This window comes from Podarcis gaigeae (genome assembly GCF_964106915.1).
Source record: "Podarcis gaigeae genome assembly, chromosome: 13".
NCBI classification, from domain to species: Eukaryota; Metazoa; Chordata; class Lepidosauria; order Squamata; family Lacertidae; genus Podarcis; species Podarcis gaigeae.
Window position 1 is genome coordinate 42,958,122 of NC_139689.1, and position 27,639 is coordinate 42,985,760.

Here is a 27,639-nt window from a genome sequence, read left to right on the forward strand (position 1 = left end):
ATTTGGGGTTTTCCTGCCTGAAGGGTCTATCATTATCATTATTATCAGTGCTTTTTTTTTTACCCAAGAAAATCACCATTTTATAGTTCAAATCAGGAAAAATAAATATAGTAAATGGACAAAAGTATAAAAATTCACAAAATGTTTAGGGGTATGCGTCCCCCCAGGAAAAAGCACTGGTTATTATTAATTAAATTTCCATATCGCCGTTCATCAGACTTGAAACCTCCCAACTCCTAGTACAGCATCGACAACCAAGGCACAGGCAACCAAGGTTTGCTTCCCCCCCACCCGCGTCAGCGCGGTTCACGTGTGCTGCGCTTCCGGTTCCCGCCCTGAGCCGCCAAGAGATGACTACAAGTCCCAAAGCTCCTTGCGGCCGGCCGCCCAATCGCGGCCCGTCTTCGGCTTCTTTTGCGCAGGCGCGGCAGCCGGCGCGGCTGCCCTTCGCCAAGATGGCGGACGACAGTGATACAGCAGTGAGGCGGCCGTCAGGGGAGGAGGAGAACGACCAGCAGCACTGCAGCGACTGCGAGAATGAGGAAGAGCACAACTGCAACCGAGGGTAAGCGGCACGGAGCCGGTCCGGGTCGGGCCTCCACTCTCTGGTGTGAGGGGAGCCGCCCTGATACACAACCGGCGGAGGGGGAGGCGGCGGTCCGGTGGGAGGTGGAGAGAAGAGGCGGGAAATAAAGTCGGCCCTGCCCACTTTCCCTTTTTGCGTTGCTTGATTGGCTGAGGCGACTGGGCGGTTGCGTCCTGAGTGGTTGGTTGCTCTGCCAGTCCGAAAGGGGGAGCCGCTGGTTCCTCGCCCGTTGCAGACCAGCGGCGTGACCGCGAAGGCGAAGCGTTTGCCGGGCCTGCTTCGTGTGAGGGATAAGGAGACCCGCCATAGGGAGGGGTCCGGGACCTAGATATTTGGGGGTTATAGGGTGGGTGTGAAGGAAGTGGGCTGAAAAGCAGGAGCTTGAGGGAAAGTGTAGCCTGGGCGAAGGAGAGACTGGAACGGGTTTTATTGCATGCTTTTATTGTATAGCAGTGCATGTTATTTTGTAGCTCTAAGCGTAAGGTTGGTCCCCCCCCCCAAAAAAGCTGTTATTGCACATCACGAGTTCCTGTGCCTTTAAACTGCTGGGCGAGGGGCAGAAATACAAGAGTTGCATTTCCACACACCCCTTGGCTGGAGATTCTGAATTTCTGCTTCTCACAAAGCTGTTAAAAGAGCCTTTGTTGGGGGCAGCTGGATACACTTGCCCCAGGCCTTGGAGGGATAAGCCAGCTAATGGGCACCGCCAGGGACCTGGTTGGCGGTGGGTCAGGGAGTGAAAGCGAAAATGGCAGCTGCAACCCAAACGAGAAGCCTCTGCTGCATTCTTATTTTTTTAAAAAAGCATTTCTGCCCATGAATGTGCCTTTTTAAGCAGTGTAATTTAACCAATTCATGTGTAGCATTATTAGGGATTATATGAAGTACCAATGGGAAACTTAATTAGGATCAGCTGGTTATATCTCCCTTTTTTTTTTTGTTACTGTCATAAATCACCCTTATTTGAAATCACCCTGCTGCTTTTGTGGCAGGGTGATGCACTAAATGGTTTCTCAGTTGCTTTCAGGCCAACCTTACAGGATTTGCTCCCAGGATATATCAATCTAGTGCCCTTTTGTTCAACAAGTAATGAAAACAGGGACATGTTATGGACAAGCATTTATTTGAATATGGCCATTCCTCCTCAAAGTCTTCACCCTAAGCTAAGCTTATTTTTGATCGTTGTACCTACATAGAGAACTATAGAACTTGGGCTCAAAGAGGCCAAGTAGACATTAGCTGCACTAGCAGTCTCAGAACAAGAACATCTGCACACAAGAGACTTGCCAGACCTTAGCATAATTTGACTCAACCAGAGCAGGACTGACTAAAACGGTATTTGGGAAATGTACAACAGCTGAGGCGCACACCCGTTTCTGAATTCAAATAAGATGCACACTTTTGTACTTGTAACAATAAATGTTTGTTTTGGTGGTGTAAGAAAGAATAAGGATGGCCTGCATCAAGGAAGCCCATCCCCTGTGTTCTTGCAGGAAGAACTGTTCTGAGTGTAACTCCTGGTGAAAAAAGGAAAGGCAGGCGGCACTGAGCAGCCTCCCTGTGTACAGGTGCTATGGGCTCACAGGAACATCTTATTATGTAGTTTTATTTTTTTGATGACCCACTAACACTTCTCTCCCAGTAAATCATTGTGCCACAGTACATGGTTTGAGAATTACTAGCATGAGTAGTAATGCTCTTGCCATTGAGTAAGCCCCATTGGACTCAGTGGGGCTTTCTGCTGAATAGACGTGGATAAGATTCTGCTATGAGGTGCCTGCAGAGTAGACTCCCTAGTACAAATTTGACTTGTTGGCTTTTGGGAAAGGCAGAAAATTTCCTGGGTCACTGCTTGATCTAAAACTGGGATGGAAAGCATTTTAAATGCAGTGATCTGTTATAGGAGACAGATGATGATGATGATGTCTTCAAAAGTTAGTAGCTTCCACATACACATACAATTTCTGGCTGCAAAATGCAAAAGAGCTAAGGGGGCTATTTTCATTTACCATAGGCCTGAGTTAGATCCAGATTGCCAAGAAAAAATAATCAGTTAGAGTGTTATAAGAGTACAGTGGTACCTCGGGTTACATACGCTTCAGGTTACAGACTCCACTAACCCAGAAATATTACCTCGGGTTAAGAACTTTGCTTCAGGATGAGAACAGAAATTGTGCAGTGGCAGCAGGAGGCCCCATTAACTAAAGTGGTGCTTCATGTTAAGAACAGTTTCAGGTTAAGAACAGACCTCCAGAACGAATTAAGTATTTAACCCGAGGTACCACTGTACCTACGGTCAAACCAGCCAGTGTCTTGCTGTGTACTTCTTGTTTTCTTTGATATACTTGAGGAAAAAAGGTTTGTTAAGTACAGGGAGAAGCTGTTTTTGCACTCTATGACCTGAAACAGCTCTTCTATTTCTAAATAGCCCCCAAACATCATCTAAGGAGCTTGCATGTGCTCATTGTCAATGAGCCTCTTAACCACGGTTTGTTTTGAAGACTGAATTGACCCTGTATGTATGAAAGATGAGAGCCACTTAAAATTCAGGTGGTGGAAATGTAGCTATTGAATTAGATTAATCTGTTGAGCATGTATTTTCCTGTTCAGATGAACACTTACAGTACTCTTTTATATCTAATTAAATGATTTGTTCTTTCTGCCCTGTTTGGACAGGTAACAAAGTGGCGTGTGCATATTTTCCACTCCTTTGTTGCAAAGAGTGCTTAGAACTTGGGGGGGGGGGGGGTACAACAACCCTGTTACACAAGTAGGTGGTTGACAGAGGGAGGAATAAATGCCTTTGAAGCAATAGCTGCAGCACTTGGCTCATCTTTCTAGAGGCTTCTTACCTGAAAGGTTGAGTTTTTTTGGGTTCTTTTATCTCTGCAATAGGTGTCACTGGTTTGTGGACGGACCTTCAGTCATTTAAAGTGTGTCTGTTTTTAGATGACCAATCCAAAACTGTTTCCTTTTTGTCACTATTATCAGTCACATACAGTGGTACCTCTAGTTGCGTTCACCTCCAGTTACGTATCCTTCGGGATACATACGCGGCAAACCCGGAAGTATTTTTCTGGGTTTCACCGCATGCGCAGAAGCACTCTACATGCCACGTGCATGCGCGGAAGCGGCACCTCCGGTTGTGATTTCCTCAGGATGCGGCCTGACCTCTGGAACGGATCCCGTTCACGACTGGAGGTAACACTGTATAGCCTTATAGCTCTGTAAAGTAGGCTTTTTAATTTCCCCTAAAGTAGGAAGGAGCTACTGACACACTCGGAACCAAATTGTGACACTCCCAAAGTGGTGTAATGGGAACCCCAAAAGTGGTCTTGGACTTGCTGGCAAGCTCCTTTGGAGGAAGGTAGCTTTGAGGCTTTGGCCTAAGTGCAGTGGCTGTGTTGATAATGGTTGGTGACTAGAGTCCTGCAGAGATCATCTGAAGAACTTGCATTAGGTGGTCATGAGCAGCAGGACTTAAAGCTCTGCTTGTTAAATCTTCCAGGTGTTAATGCTTCCAAATGTTACAAGACATGGCTGGAGAAATCCTACAAATCTTATTATAACTCAACCCTACGCTCCGATACCAAACTGGTTTTCTGGTTTAGCTGCTGCCACAGTGGGAATATGCGTGTGAGGCTATCCTGGCTTAATCAGTCTGGTTTGGCTTGCCTCTTGGTTCATATTCCATGTTCTGCTTTGATGTGGTGTAGCACCCATAATCCAGATCTACAAAGTCATGGCTTCCTTCAGCATACTGTGGGAATCTGTGGAAGCTGCTGAACTGTGGGTTTTGAGATAGTTATTACTATTTATTGGATTTATATACTGCCCTATTCCCGAAGATCTCAGGGCGGTTCACAAACAAAATCATAATATATAAAATAAATTAAAAACAATAGCCCAATAAAAAACGCCAAAAAGAGCCACATTCTAAAAGGGTATTGGATGTCAATAAGATCAACCAAATATCTACCGTATTTTTCGCTCTATAAGACGCACTAGACCACAAGACGCACCTAGTTTTTGGAGGAGGAAAACAAGAAAAAAACTATTCTGAATCTCAGAAGCCAGAACAGCAAGAGGGATCACTGCGCAGCGAAAGCAGCGATCCCTCTTGCTGTTCTGGCTTCTGGAATAGCTGCGCAGGCTGCATTCGCTCCATAAGACGCACACACATTTCCCCTTACTTTTTAGGAGGGAAAAAGTGAGTCTTAGAGAGCAAAAAATACGGTAGTTAAAAAGGAATGTAGGCCTGGTGCCTAAAGGTGTATAATGAAGGCGCCAGGCGAACTTCCCTGGGGAGAGCATTCCACAGACGGAGCCACTGCAGAGAAGGCCCCGTTCTCATGTTGCCACCCTCTGGACCTCTTGAGGAGGAGGCACACGAAAGAGGGCCTCAGAAGATGATCTCAGAAACCTGGTAGGTTCATATGGGAAGAGGCAGTCCTTGAGGTATTGCTGTCCTGAGCCGTTTAAGGCTTTATAGATCAAAACCAGCACTTTGAATTGGGCCCAGAAAGCAATTTTTGTTCCTTACATGATACAGTAAGAGTTAAGGAAGATTCTGGAACTTTTCCGATAAAAACAATACTTAGCATGTGTATAGTCCCCCCCCCCCTAGTTTTAATTGTATTAAAAGCACTTTTGGGTTGAAAGTGCTTTTAAGTTATTAAAGTCGCTTTGTTTTTAAAATCCTTACAGCAGCTCCTGTAAGGTAGGTTTTATTATTCCAATTTTGTAGAGGGGAATGGAAAGAGAGGGGCATGCCTAAGTCTTTGTGAATGCATCGGCGAGGGCACATTTGAACCAAGGACTTCAGTTGCTGATGTGGATTGTAATATCACAACATGGGCGTATACTTGAGGCTCTTAAAGCATTGCTTCCATGGCTCCCACTATCTTGTGACCCTGGCGTGGGCGCTGTGTGGATCTTCTTTGCCCTTCTGTTTTGGGTGTGTGTTGCTTGTTTGGTTTTGCTTCTTTCAGTAAACTGGAACTCTTGATGGAGGCACCTGGTTTGCTTTGCCCTCAACTAGTGGTGCACAATGCGACCTAGATCTTGTGGCTTAACTGCCTGGTGGAAGTGAGTAGGCTTGGGAAGGGCCCTACTAAAGGTTTAGAGAAGAGCCTTCTAGCTTTATAGCTGTCTTTGTCTTGCCAGATCTGGGCCACAAGATACAGCACTGCAGCTGAAGAGACTCTCTCTCTCTCTCTCTCTCTCTCTCTCTCTCTCTCTCTCTCTCCTCTTAATTCCACTTGAGGCAGTGGGGGAAGGTGTCCAGGTTTCCTCCCACTCCCAGACATCATCTAAGGCAGTGTTTTTCAACCTTTTTTGGGCAAGGGCACACTTGTTTCATGAAAAAAATCACGAGGCACACCACCATTAGAAAATGTTAAAAAATTTAACTCTGTGCCTATATTGACTATATATAAAGTAATTCTCTTGAATAGGAATCAAATTTTTCCCGCGGCACACCAGGCAACATCTCGCGGCACACTAGTGTGCCACGGAACAGTGGTTGAAAAACACTGATCTAAGGAGCCTGCATGTGCTCATTGTGAATGAGCCTCATAATTCTTAACCATGGTTTCTTTTGAAGACTGCATTGACCCTGTATGTATGAAACATCAGAGCCACTTAAAATTCAGGTGGTGGAAATATAGCTATTATATTAATCTGTTGAGCATGTATTACCTGTTCAGATGAACACTTGCAGTACTTTGTGTGGAGTACTTTCTTTTGCCACTGAGAAACATAGTATTTTCACTGCTGTCTCAGTAGGATCATTGCTCCTGTACTAATAACCAATGAGCATCACATTTTTGAGTGTATGAGCATTTGCAGTGAAGGAGATTTGTGAGATTCTCTGGCAACTGTGAAATGAATGGCAATTGTGTGTAAAACTTTCATTGTGTGCAAAACTGCAGAATGTGATTAGTCTGTGCTAAAATAGCTCTATGCTGCAGTCTGATTTTCTCTTTGGTTCCATTGCAGTGCATGACCACACTATGCCGAGATTCCTTAATATCCAGTCCAGACTTATCCCTCTGGTTTTTGAAAAGATTACTTGCTTTAAGTATTAGCTGTAGATTTGCCAAGTAGGACTTAGAAGCACCTACATTTGACGTAGCATGGCTCAGCAGTCAGTGTGAAACACTGGAGCAGAGAAGTCTTGGTTGTGAAGCAATGAGTGTTACATTGCAAGGATGTAGATTTTAGCTTAACATTAGAACTTCATAATCTGAAGAGCCAGTCATCAGGCAGCAAGCAAACAACCCAGAGAAGTTGTAGCATAATGGTTTTATAGTTGAAGCCATGCAAATATCTGTCTGGGGTGCTTCAATCATGTCATTGATTGTTTTCCCGTTTTAGAGGAAGTTAGATTCAAAGAATGACTTTCAGCCTTTGTTGTATAGAGTCCTGGAATTCCTTAGCAACTTATGCATGATTAATAAAAGGAAATTTATGCTGCCTTAGGTTCCAGAAAGAAAGGTGGGATATAAATATACTCAATGAAACAAAACAAAATAAACTTCTCTAAAAAAACAGGTTGTGTGTCAGTGCGTCGTGCAATGTACTACCCCAAAGATGAATTGGGTAAAATTTCATATTGAGCACTAGCAAAGCCCAAGAGGCTTCACATAAAATATTCCTCCACCCCCAGGATCTTTTCCCAACAGATGGGTTCTGCAGCAGCTCCTTGGTGGATTCCATTAGGATTTAAAGTTGTGGGAGAAGCTCTTATCTTGGGCCTAAAGCCAGCTTTTGCTACTTGTTTGGGTTTGCCAGCCATTAACAAACAGCTTGCACACTACTAATAGAGAATGCTGTCTGGTTTGTGTACTTGGCTTGTGCAGGGCTGCAGTGAGGCTCAGTAGATTTTGCTGACACCCTGTGCTGACAGAGAGCACTCCCTTGGAAGATACCCCAGAATCATATGCAGCACACAGAATTTCCATGGCAGGCATGCAGATTCATGTAGGGGGACATTTCGAACCAGTGTTCCATGGTGGCATATCAGATGTTCCTCCGTGGAAAGATATTTGTGGTGTGGGAGAGCGCGTGCATTGTGGGTACAGGGAACTTATTTTAATTTTTATACCTTCCTTTTTCCTGAAAACAAGGCCAATATATTATTTTAATCCACAATAACAAAACAGTGATTAAGAAGAGCGACAGATCGCGTGCTAGAGGATTACTTTGCAGCTTAGGTAAAAAAAGGGGATTGCAAAGAATGCTCAGGGTATATTGTCTTTCGTCTTTGCAGCAGCCACCATTGTGCTAAATTAGACAGAAGTTACAAGCTAAGAGTGTGCACATTGTGCTGTGTGGATAGTCCATAACTGTGTTATAACTAGTCAGTGCTGGTGCAGTATTGTCAGGGCTTCTCACACAAGTGGTTCAATAAAGTCTCATTAAGGTGGAAAAATTGGGCCGAGGCAAAATTGCAGAAGACCTGGTCGCCTCAGATAACTTGAGCAAATGAGTCGTGTCACATACTGCAATCAACCCTTCTTTCCAAATTCCTTGCAAAACTGGAACACAGAGATACCCTCCTTCCCCCACACCACAAGAAGCTACAGATTGTGTGAAGTGCACACATTTATTCCATTCAATTTAGTCTGTATAATTTGGGGTTCCAGCCTTGCAAGATGGAAGGAGTCAAGAGCAGTGGTTTCTTTCTTCCCGTACATCCACTAAGGAGCTAGCTTGAAAGAGTGAGTTTCCCCAAGGTGTATTGGTCAAAAGAGACTGTGACCTTGGCACCCGGCCCCAGCTCCCTTCAAGCCCTGCTCTTAGCAGTTGATCTGTAAAGTCCCATCAGTCATGTTTCATTTCTTCCTCAGTGGCTTAAGCCCAGCTGATGACAGTGGGGGGAAAAAGAAGAAAAAGAAACAGAAGAAGAAGAAGGAAAAGTCGGATCAAGTTGATTCAGCCCAAGATCAGACAGTAAAGGTAAAAAGCAAAAATATTTTGCAACAGGTTGGTCATGTTGAACCATCCTCACGTTCTCTTCCACTCCCTGAGCCTCCCGTTCCCTATATCTTTTTTGGGTACCCATAAAGTTAAATTAAGAAAGGCTGGTGGGGATATATGCAGGGGAAGTTCTATGGGGACTGGTTGACCTACATTGTTGCATTTACATTTGTTCTGTTTTCAGTGCGGGTAGATGAGGAATGGTGGGGGTGGAGGGCAGTGTAGGCTTTGAATGTTCAATGGTTTTAAGGGGTAGCAGGAGAATGTCCTCTCCAAAATTTTAAACTTTCAGGGAGGGGGGAAAGTAGGACGTGGTGGTCAGTTGACTCATTGTGCCTTTGGTGTCTTTGCAGGTGACCTTGCCAGCAGAAAGAATGCAGGAGATTCAAAAGGCCATTGAGCTGTTCTCCGTAGGACAAGGACCTGCCAAGACAATGGAAGAAGCCACCAAACGCAGCTATCAGTTCTGGGACACACAGCCAGTCCCCAAATTAGGTACATAATCTTCTCCTTTCCTCTTTTTCTTCTATCTGGCTGTCTTTAAATAGTCTCAAAACATTGGAGAGATCTTTCCAGCCTGTTACTATGCCAATTTGGGCAATGGTTCAGCAGTCCCCAACATCTTGTGCATTCCCCAAACCTCAAGAAACTGTGTAAATTGTGTGAGTGGTCAAGCTGTGTGATGTTTCAGTCCCAGAAATGGGATTGCAGGTAGGTTGGGGAATCAGAGAATGTGGGCCCTTGCAGCAATGCTGCAGACGGGATCTTACTAGTTCTCTTGGACAGAAGCATATGGGACCTGGAAGAATTGGGGGTCTGGAGGCTGGAGCTGCCCAGGAAACTGTGCTAACGCATGTGGAGGGCTAGGAAGGTCCCTTCAGTAATTGTCATGCATGACAGCAATCCTCTCTCTTTCTCCACCCATGCTCAGGAGAAGTAGTGAACACTCATGGACCCGTTGAACCAGACAAGGACAACATCCGCCAGGAGCCCTACACTTTGCCTCAGGGTTTTATGTGGGATGCTCTGGACTTGGGGGATCGAGGTGTGGTGAGTAGGGATGCAGCAGAACTAACCATCCTAGAAGGTTCTCCTCTAAACCATCTCCACCAACCTACCCCACTGCTACCATAGCATCCAGTTGTTCCATCTCAGGATTCTGACCACTTGCATTTTAAGGCTTTCCACAGCTTCGCTAGATGATCCATGTTTCTCCTCTTTCCCTGTCCATTCCGTGTTTGGCTTTTCTTCTGGTGTCTTAATTTTGAGCATGCCGCTGTTCCTCTTTCTTTCTCTCCCTTTGCCCAGAGATTCCTCCTGAAAACCAGCTAGGTTTTTGTGCGGGTAAAGTTTGTCATAGGATTAATCTCATAGCTTTAAGCTTGGCTGACTGGCTGACTTCCTGCGTCTCTGCATTGTTCTGCCTTGTCCACTTCTCTTCATTTTGCCCTTGTTTGTGCCATAGTTTTTCCGTGTGGCCCAAAACCTTTCCTGTTGATCATGTAGAGCCTACCAGCACTCTAAGAGTCAATTTTTATTGACTCGTTTACCTTTTAAAGATGTTATTATTGATATAAACATTTACATATATCATTTAAAACATGCGCACAATTTCATAACACTTTGTTTTTTTGTAACATTGACCTGATCTTTTTATCTCTTAAAAACTGGCCCTCTGTTATTGGTTTGAGACTCAAGACTACACTCGTACATCAACAATGGTTTGATGTTACTTGGATGAGTTATAGCAAGCCTGAGCAAAACATTGGGCTTTGCAGTCTCCCCTCTCCTGCCACTATGCAGCCAGGGAAAGGACTTGTACCCAGAGATGGGTTTTGCTTTCCAAGAAGGTTAGCAACTTCCTGTCATATGAGTCTGGAATCCTGGCAGAAAACAAACTGGCTAGTTAAACAAGCCGATTACATAACCCTTGTCTTGAAGTTGGATTGTTGTGAAACTTTGCAGGGGTTTGGTTTCGCTGTCAAGAAGTTACAGCTTGTTGTGTCACACAGACCAAGAACCGTAGCTTCAAACAAAATCACCCCCCTAGCTGCAAAATCACAGTTGAGCATTGTGTGTGAACGTAGCCTTTTTGTCCCAGTCTCATTTAAAAAAAAATGTTTGGTACATTGCAGCCAAGACACACCTGTGCCCTTAAACTACTTTGTCATTGTGTAGCAATTTTTGTTGTGTCAGTACTTCGCAGGGTAGTTGTTAGGGAGGTCCTTAAGATTCTTCTGCTGGTAGGCGATTGAGAAGATATGAACTACAAGTAGAAGCTGAAGCCGGGTCTTTCCCAGTCTATGTCTAAAGCTATTTTAATGTGCTGCTAGTTTCCCCTGCAGTGGCTCTCTAATAATTCTCGCCACAAGTGTCTTTTCGAATAACTCTGTTCTCTTAAGAGGCAGCTTTGCTTCCTTAAGCAGATTATGCTTTTCTCTCTTGGTTTCTTCAGCTCAAAGAGCTGTACACTCTCCTGAATGAGAACTACGTGGAAGATGACGACAACATGTTCCGGTTTGATTATTCACCAGAGTTCCTCCTGTGGTGAGTTAAGGGTCCGTCTGAATTTCTCTGCGGTGGTCTCCATCTGTAAAAAATTAATACATAAAAATCAAAACTGTCTCCTTATGCTGAAAAAACTAAAATATTGACCCAAGGTCTTGACTTGCCCAACATGGGTCACTACTACCCCATGTGTAAATCCCCCTTTTCCAAGGGTCAGGGGGCACCTGTTAGCTCAATTGGCTAAAGTGTGGTTCTGATAACGTCAAGGTTGTGGGTTTGATCCCCATATGGGCCACCTGCATATTCCTGCATTGCAAGGGGTTGGATGATGAGCCTCAGGGTCCCTTCCAGCTCTACGATTCTATGCCTGCTTCTGTTCTGATAGTTTCAGTTGGAAACAGTAGAAACAGGGAACATATGTAATGTGGGTACATATGTGTGGGATAAGCTGGAACTCATGGAGTCAATCGTTGTCAGCCACTGAGTCAAAATAGTGATAGATGAAAAGAGTTTCTCTCCAAAGGGCACACCACCATACCAAGACAATTCTGCAGCCTCTGCAATTTATACAAATTAAGCATACTTGGGTCATTTGTTCTACTGTGCTGTCATGCAGTCCACCATCTCCTGGCCACTAGGAGTCTTGTTTTCTTCTTCCCCAGCTACCCCAGTTCTGAAATTTTACTGGGCATATATACTGCCAAGCCTATCCGTAAAGCCATGAAACTTGCAGCTGGAAATTTTAACTTTTTCATTGTGTGACGATCTGCCTTTACAGTCGTACCTCGAAAGTCGAATGGAATCCGTTCCGGAAGTCTGTTTGACTTCCAAAACATTCGAAAACCAAAGCGCGGCTTATGTTTGGCTGCAGGAAGCTCCTGCAGCCAATCGGAAGCCCTGTCAGATGTTCAGCTTCCAAAAATAGTTTGCAAACTGTAACAGTCATTTCTGGGTTTGCGGCGTTCAGGAGCCAAAACGTTTGGGAACTAAGCTGTTCGAAAACCAAGGTACGACTGTATACCACGGTAGAGGGGAGCTGTAACCCTCAAGATGTTGCTGGACTCTTAATACCCATCACAGAATTATATAGTTGCAAAGTTGGAAAGGATCACGAGGGTCATCTAGTCCAATGCAGGAAACTTGCCCACCATAGGGCTCAAACCCACAACCTGAGATAAATCTTCCGCCTGAGCTATATCTGACCATTGGCCATGCTGGTGGGACTGATGGGAGTTGGAGTCCCACAGCATCTCAAGGGCCACAGTTTCCCCATCACCTGCTTTATACTGCCATGCTAAGTGTATCTGCCATTTCAGTTACAGATAGGTAGCCGTGTTGGTCTGCCATAGTCAAAACAAAAAAATTCCTTCCAGTAGCACCTTAAAGACCAACTAAGTCAGTTCTTGGTATGAGCTTTCGTGTGCATGCACACTTCTTCAGATACACAGAATACTGCCATTTCAGTATTACCTGCCTAGACTGCAAGGCCTCTTGAAGAGGTTTCCCCCGGGCGTATTACTTGGCAAAGCGCCCTGCGCTTCAGTAGCGATCTCATGTGGGCTTTTGGATCAAGATGTCTTTGACGAGACCCCGTGTTTCTTTCAGGGCTTTGCGTCCTCCAGGCTGGCTGCCCCAGTGGCACTGTGGTGTGAGAGTCATTTCCAGCAAGAAGCTGGTTGGCTTCATCAGTGCTATCCCGGCTGCTATACACATATATGACACGTAAGTCAAGCCACACACTTATATCTCTTGACTTTGGATGCCCTTTGTGGATTAAAGAAAAGGTTTCAATTTGAGCTGGAGCTCAGGCCTGGAGCCATTTTTCACTGTTTCTGCTCCGTAACCTTTCAAATGCGCAGGGTACCTTTGGGCGTGTGCAGAGTGTGCTTTTTTAATTTTATGCTGCGAAAAAGTCGCGTGGAACAAGTCAACCAGGCTTGAACCCCAACACCTCTCGTGTTACAAGTTACGTGGCGGCTGGGATCTTCTGGGGCTCTGCAGGCCTTTATAATAACCAGGTGTAGGTGAGGTAGAATATTGACTGAATAGTATTGCCCGAAAACAGCCCAGTAAATTGGTGTATGCACAAAGAAACAATGTGTGGGGTGACGATAGGGACTTCAGTGTGGATATGAGACTTAATAAATCCAGCTTAAAATAGAGGATTTGCAGAAGAGCTGAGGGAACTCCAAAAAATGTATTTGTGAAAAATTGTGTTAGGTGTTTTTATATTTTTGTATTGTAAAATGAATATTTTTTTTTTTTTAAAAAAAGAGACTTAATAAATCCAGGACGGTCTTTCCTGCTCTCCTTCAGATCGCTTTTCAAAATGTGACAGAGAAACTGTTCTTCAGAGTTGTTGTCTTTCTCTTCCTCTGAAGGGAAAAGAAGATGGTAGAAATAAACTTTCTCTGTGTGCACAAGAAACTGCGTTCCAAGCGGGTGGCCCCTGTGCTGATCCGGGAGATCACCCGGCGGGTCCACCTGGAGGGGATTTTCCAGGCTGTTTACACTGCCGGTGTGGTACTGCCAAAGCCTGTTGGTACCTGTAGGTGAGTGTCATTTCATTTCATACCCAGAGGTCTCAGGGAGGTTCACAAAAAAGAGCACAGTATGGGATGTTGATTAGGTCAAGCAAAGGCCTGGTTAAAAAGGAATGTTTATGTCTGGTGCCTAAAGGTGTATATAAGGAAGGCGCCAGGCAAACTTCCCTGGGGAGAGCATTCCACAGACGGGGAGCCACTGCAGAGAAGGCCCTGTTCTCGTGTTGCCACCCTCCGAACCTCTCGAGGAGGAGGCACACGCAGGAGGACCTCAAATGATGGTTGTAGGGTCTGGGTAGGTTCATTTGGGAAGAGGCGGTCCTTGAGCTGTTGTGGTCCTAAGCTGTTTAAGGCTTTATAGGTCAAAACCAGCACTTTGAATTGGGCCTGGAAACTAATGGGTAGCCAGTGCATTCGAACCAGGATCAGTGTAATATGCTCTGGTGATGTTCTGGTGAGCAACCTGGCTGCTGAATTCTGCACCAGCTGAAGTTTCCAAACAGTCTTCAGAGGCAGCCCTACGTATAACGTATTGCAGTAATCTAACCTTGAGGTTACCAGAACATGGACAACAGCAGTTAGGCTATCCCTGTCCAAATGGGGCATAGCTGGGCTACCAGCCGAAGCTGATGGAAGGCACTCCGGGCCACTGAGGCCACCTGAACCTCAAGTGTCAAGGTGTCTTACCTCGGCTTTACTTTTTTCTCCTCAAAGGTGGCTTCTGAGTTCCACAGTTCTTTCCCTCATGTCAGCTCTCCAATAGCATCCTGTCTTTTGCCAAACCTGTCAAACGCACTGTGGCGTTTGCCTCCTAGAATGGGTCATTAGGAAAGGGTTAAAATGGGTGTGATGTGATTGGCCAGTGAGAATGCAAGGGGGGAATAAAAGAGTGGAAGGTTTTGAAAGTCAGTTGAGTTGAGAGTTGAGGCTTGGGAGTTGAAGAAGGAAGAGGGAGGTTTAGGTGTGGGTTAGTAGAGTTGTATTGTGAGAGAGTGAGAGGAATTGTGAGGTGGAGTCAGATAGATAGTTGGAATAATCAGTTTGGAGTTGTTAGGAACTAAGAATAAGAAACTGCCAAGTAAAATTAACTGTAACCATAAGCTTGTTCCTGCATTTAAAAAATAAACTTGATTATTTGTTTGTTAACAACTGACAGGACTCCGTGTGTCCCCGTGAGATACGGGGTGGTGGCAGCGGAAAAAGCAATTGTAGTGGCGGCACAGGGTCAATAGACCGTCAAACATCCGGGGGCCCTGTGCGTGATCGCCACACGCACCTTCAAGTCTCCTCTTTCCATGATACTCGTGCTGCAGCTGCGATAGGCAAGGGAGATTCTAGAAGTATCACCACTGCCCAGAGAGCAGGGCTCCATCTCTAACCCCTGACTGACTGGATAACAGGGGGAAGAGGGATGCCGGGAAATAAATAATAGGGCTTTCTTGCAAGAAGAGTTTCAGCCATTGTTCTGGCAAGATGATTGATTGATTGATTGTGTGTGTACCTTTCTGGGCCTAGGAGTAAAATGTACCTCCACTTTTAGGTGATACTGAGTTAGGCCTCAAGTTACTAAGGCTTCCGTGGAGGAATGATGGGATCCGAGTGGGCTGTCTAACCAGGAAGGCTCCTCTTTCCGGCAGGTACTGGCACCGGTCCCTGAATCCACGCAAGCTGATTGAAGTAAAGTTTTCGCACCTGAGCAGGAACATGACTATGCAACGCACCATGAAGCTCTATCGGCTTCCGGAGGTCTGTGATGGGCAGGGCAGTAACCTCAGTGGGGCCTTTGTGTAAGAATCTTTCAAGCTGAGATTGTATATTTGCCACACTTTTCCTCACATGAGCGAGGCAAGGAGTTTCAGAGCATGCGGGGACCCCGACCTTTCTGCACTATTTCCCCACGCCTCACAAGTTCCATGTACAGTCGTACCTTGGTTCTCGAACTTAATCCATTCCGGGAGTCCGTTCGACTCCCGAAACCGTTTGAAAACGAAGGCACGGTTTCCGATCGGCTGCAGGAACTTCCTGCAGTCAAGCGGAAGCCGCGTCAGATGTTCAGCTTCCGAAAAATGTTCGCAAACTGGAACACTTCCGGGTTTGCGGTGTTCGGGAGCCAAAACATACAAGTACCAAGGTGTTTGAGAACCAAGGTATGACTGTACACTCTGGGCCCAAACCAGATTGTATTTAAATGAGAAGTACCTTGTGAGCTGTACCCCTTGAGGTCAGGAAAGATTTCCTTCTCACCCCAATTGCATCTCAGCATGAGCTTTTCTTAGGTTCTCCCCCGCCCCGTTCTCCTTCCTCCATATCACCAGAGATTATTCTGCATCTAGAGCAGCAATCCCAAACCTTGCCAAGGGCACACCGGAGTCCCACGAGAGAACTGTTCACGAGCCGCAAAGAAATAATTACAGGCTCCTCTGAGTCCAGCTCATCCATCTGCAGAGAAGATTGCCAGCTGCATCTCTGTGCAAGGTGTAGTCTTGGCCTTGCCTCCTCCTAATCATTCTCTTCCATGGCTGGATAATTCCGCAACATCTCTGCATCAGAATGTGATTGGAGCATTCAGTCCCTCTTGTAGCGCAGGGACCACAGAAGGTTTGCTTATTTGGTCTCCAGAGAAGGCAGTGCTCTGGGCTTGTTTCCTTCGAAATCTAAAGGCACACACTGCAGAAGCATCATTCACAGAGGAGGCAACCTCTCCTGTGTGGGGAGTTTTCTCTCATAAAGGTAAAGGGACCCCTGACTATTAGGTCCAGTCGTGGACGACTGGGGTTGCGGCGCTCATCTCGCTTTATTGGCCGAGGGAGCCGGCGTACAGCTTCCGGGTCATGTGGCCAGCATGACTAAGCCGCTTGTGGCAAACCAGAGCAGTGCACGGAAACACCGTTTACCTTCCCGCCAGAGCGGTTCCTATTTATCTACTTGCACTTCATGCTTTTGAACTGCTAGGTTGGCTGGAGCAGGGACTGAGCAACGGGAGCTCACCCCGTCATGAGGATTTGAACCGCTGACCTTCTGATCGGCAAGCCCTAGGCTCTGTGGTTTAACCCACAGCGCCACCCCCGTCTCTTCTCTCTTATACTCTAAAGCTAAAGCTTGCACATGGAGTATGGCACCCTTAATTTCAGAATAGTTGGGGGGGTGGAATGTTGACCCATTTGACAAACCACAGAAGGGCAAGTAATGAACAGACAAATGAATTATTTTAAAAGAACATTGGTCATTTATTATATTCTGGAATGGCAAATTTCCAGACAACATTTATCCATATCATCCTTTTGCAGTGCTATAGTGTAGCATATATTTATATTCCTTTAACAACATAATTAATAAAAAGGTGCTTTCTGGGGGGAAAAGAAAAACCAAAGAAAAGGCTTCTTTGTAGAGTATAAGGGTGAACTGCCCTTTTTTTTTTAATTCAGGAGAAAAACTAGCATCAGCCACCAGAAATGTTGGAAATGCAGATCAAGAGCCAAGATGGTGGGTGATACAGTGATTATGTGCCCCCTCCCCCACCAACATTTTAAAGGAATTCTTCCCAGCATCAGATTGGCTACTAACACATAGTTGGGGGTGCTTTCCATTCCCCTCACTTGGAGTATATGTCTAGCTTGCTTGAGACACTAGCTCCAGATGCACCTGCTTTCTCCTCTCATGCCCCCACTATAATGTGAATTGTATTTAGGTTACCTGATAAGGATAAGGAATTGTATTTAGGTTACCTTGGACGGGTATTTAGACAGCCTTTGACCCTTTCCTGATTCTCTGGCTGTAAATATTCTGATTCCAGAGTCGATCAAATGTGGTTTGTTGTGTCAAAGTATATCTACTTGAAGTCAGGACATAAGGAGGGTTCACCTTTTTTAATTGGGAGAGCATCAGGTCTCCGTAAATTGAGCTCAGCTCTGTGCTGGTGTTAGCGGCTGCCGTGTGGAGTTGCTGGGCAAGCAGCCATCTCCCAAGCTCACAGCTGTTCCCTGTGCTGATTGGGTGATTTTTGCTACAGGTCCCTCCCCCTTTTTTTAAAAAAAAACTTGAGATGTAATAGAGGGAAATCTTTCAATTTGCGAGTGGCCCTGGCACACAGGTGATTGGGCACTGCTTGGTAACAGTCACAGGGTGGCAACCATGCCATGTGAACCACCTGAAATAGTTGAGGCACATCTTTTGAGACTACCCATCATACCACAATTGCAACAGTGATTTCCAGAAAAAGAAGTTCCAGTGTGACTCTGGGCAACTCTGCACTAGCACCACATTTTGGGTTGTCGTTGTGCCCGTTACTTCTCCCTGCCAGTGGGCAGCAAACTAGCACAGAATCTGATCTGGTAAGTGTGTCTAGAGGAGTTTCCACCACCCCCAATGCCCTTAAATGCACTTGGTCCCCCCCCCCCCCAAGAAAGCCTTATGTGGCTGCTTCCTTATTCTCTGGATCTCATGCATAAACCCTCCAGAATTGTCCTTATCTAGCCACTTCCCTTCTGTGCCTGGGCAGTACGATTAGCTCAATATAATATTCCTTTCCGTCTGAGCCACCCCAGAGCCAACACAAAAGTGCTTTCACTGGCCAGGACTGCAATCTCCAGCCACAGGAATGTGCATGCAGATGGGTCATCCACGTAGCTTTGGGGACCCTGCGCATAGGTTTGCTTGGCACAGAAGCTGCGCAGCACAGGCGCTGCATTGCACAGCTTCCACAGCAGGAGGAGCCAGAGAACAGGGCTGTGCAGTCTCTGATAAGATTTGTCTGCTGGGGTCACCTTGGAGGGAAGGCGCCCAGCATCACTTCATCGCAGAAGGAGAGCGAAACAACAGCCCCAAACATTTTTTAGAACAAATTGCTTAGAAAATGTTGGAGAAGGACGTGGTAGTAAAGGGCACCTGTGGATCTCGTTTATCGGGGTTCAAACTTTCTCCCTTCCCTAGAGATTGAACACCGGGCATCTTGGCGGGTATTCAGCTAAGCTTCCATCACCGTAGACCTCTCAAAATTAATGAGCACGACTCAAGTTAGGCCCATTCATTTCAGTGGTTGTCCTTGCGGTAAAACTTAGTTGAAAACCACCCTTGTCACTGAGCGTACGGTCTGCAAACTGACAGTCTAGCTGTGTAGCCCTTCCTTCACTGTCAGCCAGGATCTCTGTCCCCAAATGCCTTTCTAAGCAAACCCTTTTCCTCTGACTCTTCCCCCAGACTCCAAAGACCCCAGGGTTGCGGCCGATGGAGCAGAGAGACATCCCTGCTGTGCACAAACTTCTGGCTGAGTACCTGAAGCTCTTCAACTTGACCCCTGTCATGAATGAGGAGGAGGTGGAGCACTGGTTTCTACCCCAGCCCAACATCATAGACACATTTGTAGTTGAGGTGAGGAGCGCTTTCTTCCCTGTCGCTTCACAGCCAGTGAGCAGAGGGCAGGGAGAAGGGGTTTGGGAGTTCTGCAGAGTCTGTCTCCCCTGTCCTGCGGAATATGAAGTAGGACAAATTGCATGCAGGTGGGCAGATTTAGATAACTGGATGCACAATAATAATATAAAAAATCGGTGTCACATCTTATGACCTTACTCCACAGACAGAATCAGGATCCTTAAATACATTCGTACCTTGGAAGTCGAACGCCTTGCCAGTCGAACGGTTTGGCTCCCGAACATTGCAAACCCGGAAGTGATTGTTCCAGTTTGCGAACGTTCTTTGGAACCCAAACGTCTGTTGTGGCTTCCATGGCTTCCAATTGGCTGCAGGAGCTTTCTGCAGCCAATCGGAAGCTGCGCCTTGGTTTTGGAAGTTGAACGGACTTTCAGAACGGATTCTGTTCAACTTCCAAGGTACCACTGTACATGTTTTTAAGTATAGAAAAAGCCGTACTCTTTTGGGATAAAGACAGCTGAACAACTGTGTGAAGTGAATATATGAAGGGCATTGCTGAACTTGCAGTCAAATTGAACAGATTTTTCACGCATTCAAGCTGAATAAGGTGTTAGAATGGATTTTGCTCTTGTAGACTGCTGTTGGGAGGGAATGCCAATTTTAATGCTCCCCCACATAGAAGAATATCATGGTAAATCACTGGCTCCCAAACTTGTTTTCCCATAGAGAACTTGAAAATTGCTAAGGGGCAGTTAATGATTTTTCTTCCTGTTGCAGCAGTTGCATTGTGCTAGATGCTACGTGATTTTTAATTGTATTTTTATTGCTTCGTTTATGTCTTACGTATTTTATTGTATAGGCAACCCCCCCATTTACGCGTGTTCAGTATGTGTGAGACCGCACACACATGTATTTGTCAAACCTGGAAGTGACCCAAAAATGTCACGAGAAGAGGCAGGGCAGGAGCAGAACATGGTGTCTGCCGGCTTTTTCAATGGTGTTTCAAATACACGCAATTTCACTTAAATGTGCAATGCCTGTGTAATTGGGGTGTGCCTGTATTACAGTTTGAACTCCACAGAATTCAAATTGTAATACAGTAAATTGCAATATAAGAAACAAAAGCAATAAAAATACAATTAAAAACCAGCACCAATATTTCATGCGCTGTCTTCAGCCACAAATCCACAGGCCTGCTGCAGGTCCCCTGAATGAAGCTTATGGACCACCCTTTTGGGACTGCTACTGTAAATTCAAAAGCAACAAGTATTCCCACATCAGTGGAGAGGTTCTAGCTCAGCCCATTCCTTGCTGTGCTAGGTTTCTGCATGGCTTTCCCCCACCCGCAGTCTGAAGTTCTGTCCATTAAGAGTCATTGCCATCTTAATTCCCGATCCATTTTGTTTCTTTTCTAAACCAGAATAATATTGCACCGTATTTTTCGCTCCATAAGACACTTTTTTCTTCCTAAAAAGTAAGGGGAAAGGTCTGTGCGTCTTATGGGGCGATTGCACTGGATGGCAGAGGGATCCCTCGGCTGCCGCTGCAGTCGCAAGCTGAGGGATGCCTCCGCAGCCGGAGCCATGGCTCCCGTCCATCACTCGCTGTAAAGCCAGCAGAGCAAGAGCCGCTGACATGCTCTGTGCAGTTCTTGCTTTTCTTGCTTTAAAGCAAGAGCCACGCAGAGCTTGTCAGCGGCTCTTGCTGGCTTTATAGCGAGGAGGGAGGAGGGATGGGCAAGCAAGTGAGGCGGAAGCCTTGTAAGCGGCTCTCGCTTTGCTTTAAAACAAGAAAAGCCAGAGCAGCTTACACGCTCTGCGCAGAATATATTTTTCTTGTTTTCCTCCTCTAAAAACTAGGTGCGTCTTCTGGAGCGAAAAATACGGTAATTGGAGAGAAGGGAGGAATCAGATCTTCTTGGAGATCTGAGTAGGAGAGGGCAGGCCCGATGGCAGATGAAGCCCCCTTGCTTCCCCCACAACTGAAGACTGACAGAGTCTGGGGGAATTAATTCTAAAATGTATCTCACTGTTTACTTCAGAACACCGATGGGGAGGTGACCGACTTCCTGAGTTTCTACACCCTGCCCTCCACTATTATGAATCACCCAACCCACAAGAGCTTGAAGGCGGCCTATTCATTCTACAATGTCCACACCAAGACACCACTTCTCGACCTCATGAACGATGCCCTTATATTGGCCAAGATGGTAAGCTGCGCTCTTTAGGTTACGTTATTTCCTTAATGTAACATTCGGGGAAACGTGCTAAAAACAATCTTGTTTATCAGAGCCCAATATATGTTAAGGAGACCCGAGGAGCAGTACAGAATTGATAGTCCTGAATATCTGAGTTATGGGGTTTTTTTAAAGCAACGTTCTCTTGGCACTTGAGTGGGAAAAACTGGCCTATTTTTTCTGGATCTTAAGGAATTACAAAGCATACAAATAAGCCCAATGTCTCTCCCTGCCGTACCTCTTTGTGCAGAGGGGCTTCGATGTTTTCAATGCACTGGATCTCATGGAGAACAAGACCTTCCTGGAGAAGCTGAAATTTGGGATTGGAGATGGAAATCTGCAGTATTATCTCTACAATTGGAAATGCCCCAGCATGGGGCCAGAGAAGGTAGGTGACCATTGCTGTAGAGCAGGGACGTCCAACTCCTAAGAGACTGCAATCTACTCTCAGGGAAAAAAAGCAGGCAGTGATCTACCCCTTTTGGGGGAGTTCAGGTCATATTTGTTGACCTTTTTTTAGGGAGGAGAGTCCCGTTATTTTGGGGTCCCGTTTTTGGGGAGAAAAGGAACAAATTTTAGTAAAGGGGAATGGGGAGAAAACACTCACCTAAAAATTGCAAAGGAAACAATCTGCCTCTCAGTGAAAACTCCAGCGATCATGCGTGAATGGAGAATAGGAAAAAGGGACCGGGCTGGGAGCTTAGACCAAAGATAAGGAAAAGGAGTCAGTCCAGTGATCGACCGTGATTGACCAGAAGCTCCCGGGGATACTAGTTGATCCCGATCAACCTGTTGGATATCCCTGCTATAGAGTGTCTTGGGAAAGGCCTGTCTCTGAATAGGCAAATGACCTGAAAGAAGGGCGACTCCACATCTTCCAGAGTTGAGTTGTGAAGCATTGAATGACCAGGTTTGCATGTAATGCTAAGGACTTAGCGTGAACAACCAGACCGAAGACCAAACAGCTGCAGTGCTCCTCTTTTCATCCTGGGCTACCCAGGGCAAAGCCATGGTTGACCTTAGCAACGTGCCCAAACCTGGCCTTGTGGTTTTTCTCGCTCTAGTCAAAACACAAATTGTTCTTGCTTTTCCGCTTGGGGTTTATGTGGAAAAGGCACGCCACATGTCCTAGTTTGGATAATAACAAATCATGACTTAGCCCTGGATAACGCAAGTAGCAGTGGGACCCAAGGGAGAACCACTGCAACTACGATCTTTGGTTCAGGAACCCATCTGTCTGCTAAACCATGGTTTGGATTAGATTTATGGCTGATGGTTCGCTGGTGGAGAACGTGGCACTTGCTGTTTTCTGGCCAAAGACCAAACAGAGAATTCCCAAGTCCTTGTACTTCAGGAGCTGAAAGAACTTTCTGCTTAAATACTTCAGGAACAGATTTGACCCGGGATGAGGTTTCAAGTAGTTGGTCGATTATTTGATTTTAATTAATTTCTATATAGTATAAATCTTGATAAGCGGTATACAGAAAACTGAAGCAACAACAGCCAACTTCAAATATTACAAAAATACCCAGTTACGTATAAAAATGTTACACTGATGCATAATAACAGTAGTAGTAGTAGTATTGTAAATTGCCCTGTCATCCTCAGATGAAAGGCAGTACAGAAATTTAATTAATAATAATATTAAGACAACAGATTCTGGCTTGCCCAAGGCCATGCTGCGAGGCTCGTGGACTAGGCTGCGTCCTCTATGTCCTAATCTGGTACCATGAGTCTTAATGACCCCCACAAAGTCACTGGCTCAAATGCCCGGCTTGTTGTTGTCTCCCCATATGCTTTGTCTTGCTCCTGTCCCAGGAGTCCCAACTCTCAGTTTCTGTCCCATCTTCCAATAAAACTTCAGATGCAAAGGTTCCAAAACACGCAGAATTAGCCCTTGGAATTTTATAGAGATGCACAGAGAGATGCTGAATTTGCAGAAGTCTTTTATATTTGGCACATGGAAGAGTTGGCCCTGGTAATGTCCCCTTCAGCTTTGCACTTCTTTCAATGTCATCACCACTTCCTCAAGGGCCTGAAATTTAACTGCAATCCTCCACGATTCTAAAAGAGTCTTGAGTGTGCACAGACATTCAGCTTGTAGGAGCAATTCTAGCAAGAGTAAGGAAACTGTGCACATTTCCAATGTATCCTCATGCCACCCTGGTCGATAAAATTTAAATCATCCCATTTATAGATGGAATTGAACCGAGACTCTGTATCTTCTTCTTCTTCTTCTTCTTCTTCTTCTTCTTCTTCTTCTTCTTCTTCTTCTTCTTCTTCTTCTTCTTCTCTGTATCTTCTTCTTCATTCATTCATTCATTCATTCAATTTATATACCGCCCTGTGCCCGGGGGTCTCAGGGTGGTTCACAGAATAAAATCAAAATAGAAAACCACAAAATATCTAATAAAAATAAAAGCAACAACCCAATAGCTCCCCCCCCCCCCCGAACAAAAAACACACATTTTTAAAGGGTATAGGATGTACATTGGATCAACCAAAGGCCTGGTTAAAAAGGAACGTTTTTGCCTGGTGCCTAAAGGTGTAATGTGAAGGCACCAGGCGAACTTCCCTGGGGAAAGCATTCCACAGATGGGGAGCCACTGCAGAGAAGGCCCCGTTCTCATGTTGCCACCCTCTGGACCTCTCGAGGAGGAGGCACACGAAGGAGGGCCATGGAAGATGATCTCAGGGACTCAGCAGGTTCATATGGGAAGAGGCGGTCCTTGAGGTATTGCAGTCCGGGGCTGTTTAAGGCTTTATAGATCAAAACCAGCACTTTGAATTTGATAGCCAGTGCAATCAAACCAGGATCGGTGTAATACGCTCAAAGCAACCTGGCTGCTGAATTCTGCACTAGCTGAAGTTTCTGAACAGTCTTCAGAGGCAGCCCTACGTATAACGCTTTACAGTATACAGATGCATTTATGCGCTTCTTGGTCCCCGCCACTGTAACTGTTGGGGCACAAGGCCTCTTTTGTGCAACTGGACAGCTTGCACCCATCCACGAAGAAACAAAAGTTCTCAAGCTTTCCTAACCCTTCCCCTTTATGCCGGTTATTTCCATAGGTTGGCTTGGTGCTGCAGTAACCAGTAATCTCTGGAGAAGTGCTGGCAAAGCCGCTGAAGACGGGCTAGAGTGGAACTGCTGGCCGTTGCCGTTCAGATGTCTATGGAAGTGCAACCCTCCTGCGGAGGAGCTGGCGCCCCCCTACACTGGCCATGCGGACCGTCCACTGACACTTCTGATGATTGTACCATGCGCCTCGGAGTGCGCCGACATGTTAGCATCAGCACTTGGCCTCCTCTCCCCCCCCTCCCCACCCCGTACAACCACGATCAAGGGAATGTAACTGCTGAAAAACTAGCTCACAATTGGCATATATTGGAGTTAACGGGTGAATAATAATAAAAAAATATATTATATATTCTATACTTTAACCATGTTTGCTGTTCAGCGGAACTGGGACTGGAACCATGGGGTTGCTTAGCTTTCTGTTGTAGAAATAGCGTTGCAAATGGCCCAGATTGCCCCAACCATCACCAGCAAAATTTGTGGTGTATGGTGCGTCCCAACACCCAGCTATATCCAGTGTTTCTCTTTGACATCCAAAGCACAATTGAGCTTCAGTGTGAGTTTTCTCTGGTCTGGTTGCTCAAGGCTGGTGCTAGTTAATGATGTTGGGGTTGGTTTGTTTTTTAAAGCCAATTTTCTGCCTTGTGCATGCAGCAAAGGGCTAACGTGCTTAATACTTTCAGCTTTTCTTTTGGAAAGAAATAAAGGGCTAATTTAGTGACTTACGGAGCTGTCGCAGAACTGAACTCTTGTGGGATGATGTATGTAGCTGTCCCATCTCTCCCGTCCTGGACTTGCGCGAAGGTTTGTCGCTGCAACACTTGACTCTCCAAACTGTTAACAGCCTGTGCCTTTTGGCTCTTAAAATCCATGTTGGCCATGCCTTGCTTTATGGGAGCAGTTCTTCATTTCCCCCCTCCAAGAGATGGGAGTTATTTGGGGCTTGCGATGTCTTGGAACTACAGCTCCACCCCATCTGTGTTTTCTTACAACAGAATCGAATGCACTGCCCGTTTTTCGACCTTTCCTGAGCTGCAGCGTCTCCCTTCTGCTTAAGTCAACTAACAGTCCGCTTGTACTGCCCAGCCCTGAAAAGAACATTTTTGTGCTCCCTTCTGTGAGAATCTGCTGATATTATGAGAAACTTTCCTGGCAGTTGTGCCTGTTGCCTGTCCGCATAAACCCATGAGAATTTCATTCAAGCTATCATGGGAATGGCTGTCTGTAACTTTGCCAATTAATGCTTGCAACGGGAGGCAGACCATATTATGTTGCTGGTGTATCTGTTACCGCAAGGTTATTTTACTTCCTGAAGTTGGGAAGATAGGGCTTCTACTCAGCGACCTCTTTCAAGGAAGAGGCTTTCCAGTTTCCCAGTGAAAATGTGACCCGACACTAAGGAGATATGTCTTTCTACGCCCACCCTTGCTGCCCGTCTTCCAAAATCAGCGGATTTGCTATCTGTGCAGTGAACAAGATGGATGGGCCTTGTCTTATAGGGGGCTCTCTCAATTTTTGCTCCGGTGGGAGACACCATCAGGGAAATGGGCTTTTCAAAAGGTCTTCTCCATATCTGCAAGGCGTTGGAAGTCATCTGCTGGAAAACAAGGATGGCTGAAGAAAAGCACGGACCGTGAAGAAGAGCAGGAGGGAGGAATTGGCCTCCCATGAATTAAAGAGGTGCCACTTGGATCTGTGAAAACCCATCAGTGGCGTTTGTGGTGGGAGACAGCCACTATTCAAGGTCTGAGCTGAGATCCTAGGAAGGGTGTACCTCTATCGTAGCCAAGTCGGTGGCTTTTATGTTGTTTTTAAAAATATACCATTTATTATAAGAAATTCACATTAAAAAATACCACACAATTCAATGAAATTTGCTAAGAACTGGCTAAAAAATGCAACTGTATTCCAAATAAAAATAAGCAGTGTACACAAGGGAAAAGGGTCAAGAGTTTGGACAGGCTTAGGAAAACTTGAGTTTTTAAGAGGCATTTAGAAGTCGTCATGGTCCCTGCCTCACAGATTTCCAGAGGGAGGGCATTGCAGAGGATGGCCTGTTTCCCCATTGCCAGCAAGGGTTCTTGGGATACCTCGCAGGTCAGTTTGGTTTTCATTGAAGGAGATGCTCTGCTAGCTATCCCGGTCCTGTGTTGTTTAGGGTTTTAAATGTTAACAACAAAACCTGTAGTTTAGGCTGGGGAAACCTGTGTCTACATCCTTGGGCTGTGGCCTTCCAGATGTTGACTGCAACTCCCACCATCCCTAACCACTTACCATGCTGCCAGGGGCTGATGCAGGTTGGGAGTCCAACATGAACTGGGGACACCACAGGTTCGCCTCCCCTAATCTAGGCCATATCCCGTCAGACTGAATCTCCATAGAGAAAACTAGCATACATAAGGGAGAAGGCTCGACTGCAACCGATCTTCCTCACCTCTAGCTTCTTTGTATGGTGGAGCATCCATTTCTGTGAGAGACTACCCGTTCTCTGAAATGGTACAATCCAGACACATTTACCACCTGAATGAAAACTGGGGTCCAAGTGCAGTTCCTTCCACTGCTGGGCAGAAAAGGACAGCATTATCTAGATAATGTGGCGCCTCCTCAAAGTGCTATATCTGTTGCAAAAGATGTATATCTCATTCCTTACTTTGCCGATGGCTTTCTACCCAAGCATTGTATTTTGGAAACCGACCCTCCTTCGTGAAGACTGATTCATAAAGACGTAACGGTTTCGAAACACGTTTGGAGGAAGAGGAAATCCCCCTTAAGCTAGAAACCAGCGATTGTGCAATTCTTGTGTCGTAGGCTGGCAACGCCTGCAGCTTTTAACCTGCTTGTGCAGTTGACTCAGAGCTTGTTACGTCACCCAGGGAGGTTCAGTAGAACATTACGAAAAGGATCTCTCCCATGATCTGTGCTTGCTTTGTCCAAGTTGCCTTTGCGTCTTTCCTTCATTTCCACCCAAGAGGGGTTTGAGAAAACACCCCTTGGATTTCCAATGCTTCGAAAACTTATCGAGAACTATAAGCCTGAAGGCAGCAGCTCCTTCGACAGGACATACCTCTGGCACTGAAAGAGCACTGGAGTTTCCCTGGCTAATTCTCGTTTGCTTCGCAGACGTGTTCCTAGCTCTAGATCCTGTATAGACTTTGATAGGCCCTCTTCTCGCATTTTGCCCTTGGTTTTGGGTCCATTTTAATTTTGGATACGCTTTTGAGGTGCGCTGTGATGAGGACACGGACATCCAGCCTGGGCTTGTGCATTTCTCTCTCTATATATTGCAGTCTCTGTATAGCATTCTTCAAATGTGATAAATGTGTAATATTCCTTTTCA

General features: G+C 45.7%; 1 protein-coding gene and 1 long non-coding RNA gene across 2 annotated transcripts; one reads left to right on the top strand and one right to left on the bottom strand.

Annotated features, from left to right (window-relative positions):
* Nucleotides 1–406: 406 nt before the first annotated feature.
* On the top strand, nt 407–27,639 carry NMT1 (N-myristoyltransferase 1). The gene is made up of 12 exons (XM_083709548.1): nt 407–565; nt 8,440–8,548; nt 8,923–9,064; nt 9,501–9,619; nt 11,025–11,116; nt 12,683–12,799; nt 13,459–13,629; nt 15,258–15,366; nt 18,817–18,987; nt 21,029–21,196; nt 21,474–21,611; nt 24,296–27,639. The coding sequence occupies exons 1-12, from the start codon at nt 456–458 to the stop codon at nt 24,314–24,316; spliced, it is 1,467 nt and encodes a 488-aa protein (XP_083565674.1). The 5' UTR covers nt 407–455; the 3' UTR covers nt 24,317–27,639.
* On the bottom strand, nt 1,553–15,251 carry LOC310830328. The gene is made up of 4 exons (XR_014557589.1): nt 14,308–15,251; nt 12,548–13,452; nt 6,312–11,159; nt 1,553–3,214 (listed from the first exon to the last, which is right to left on the bottom strand). It is a non-coding gene; the product is annotated as an uncharacterized lncRNA (long non-coding RNA).

Bases quoted from the DNA above. Each gene is read 5' to 3' on its own strand.
- NMT1 (XM_083709548.1), top strand. From the start codon at position 456: ATGGCGGACGACAGTGATACAGCAGTGAGGCGGCCGTCAGGGGAGGAG. The intron at 566-8,439 runs GTAAGCGGCACG...TTTCTTCCTCAG, and splicing joins GAGCACAACTGCAACCGAGG to TGGCTTAAGCCCAGCTGATG. The intron at 9,620-11,024 runs GTGAGTAGGGAT...TGGTTTCTTCAG, and splicing joins ACTTGGGGGATCGAGGTGTG to CTCAAAGAGCTGTACACTCT.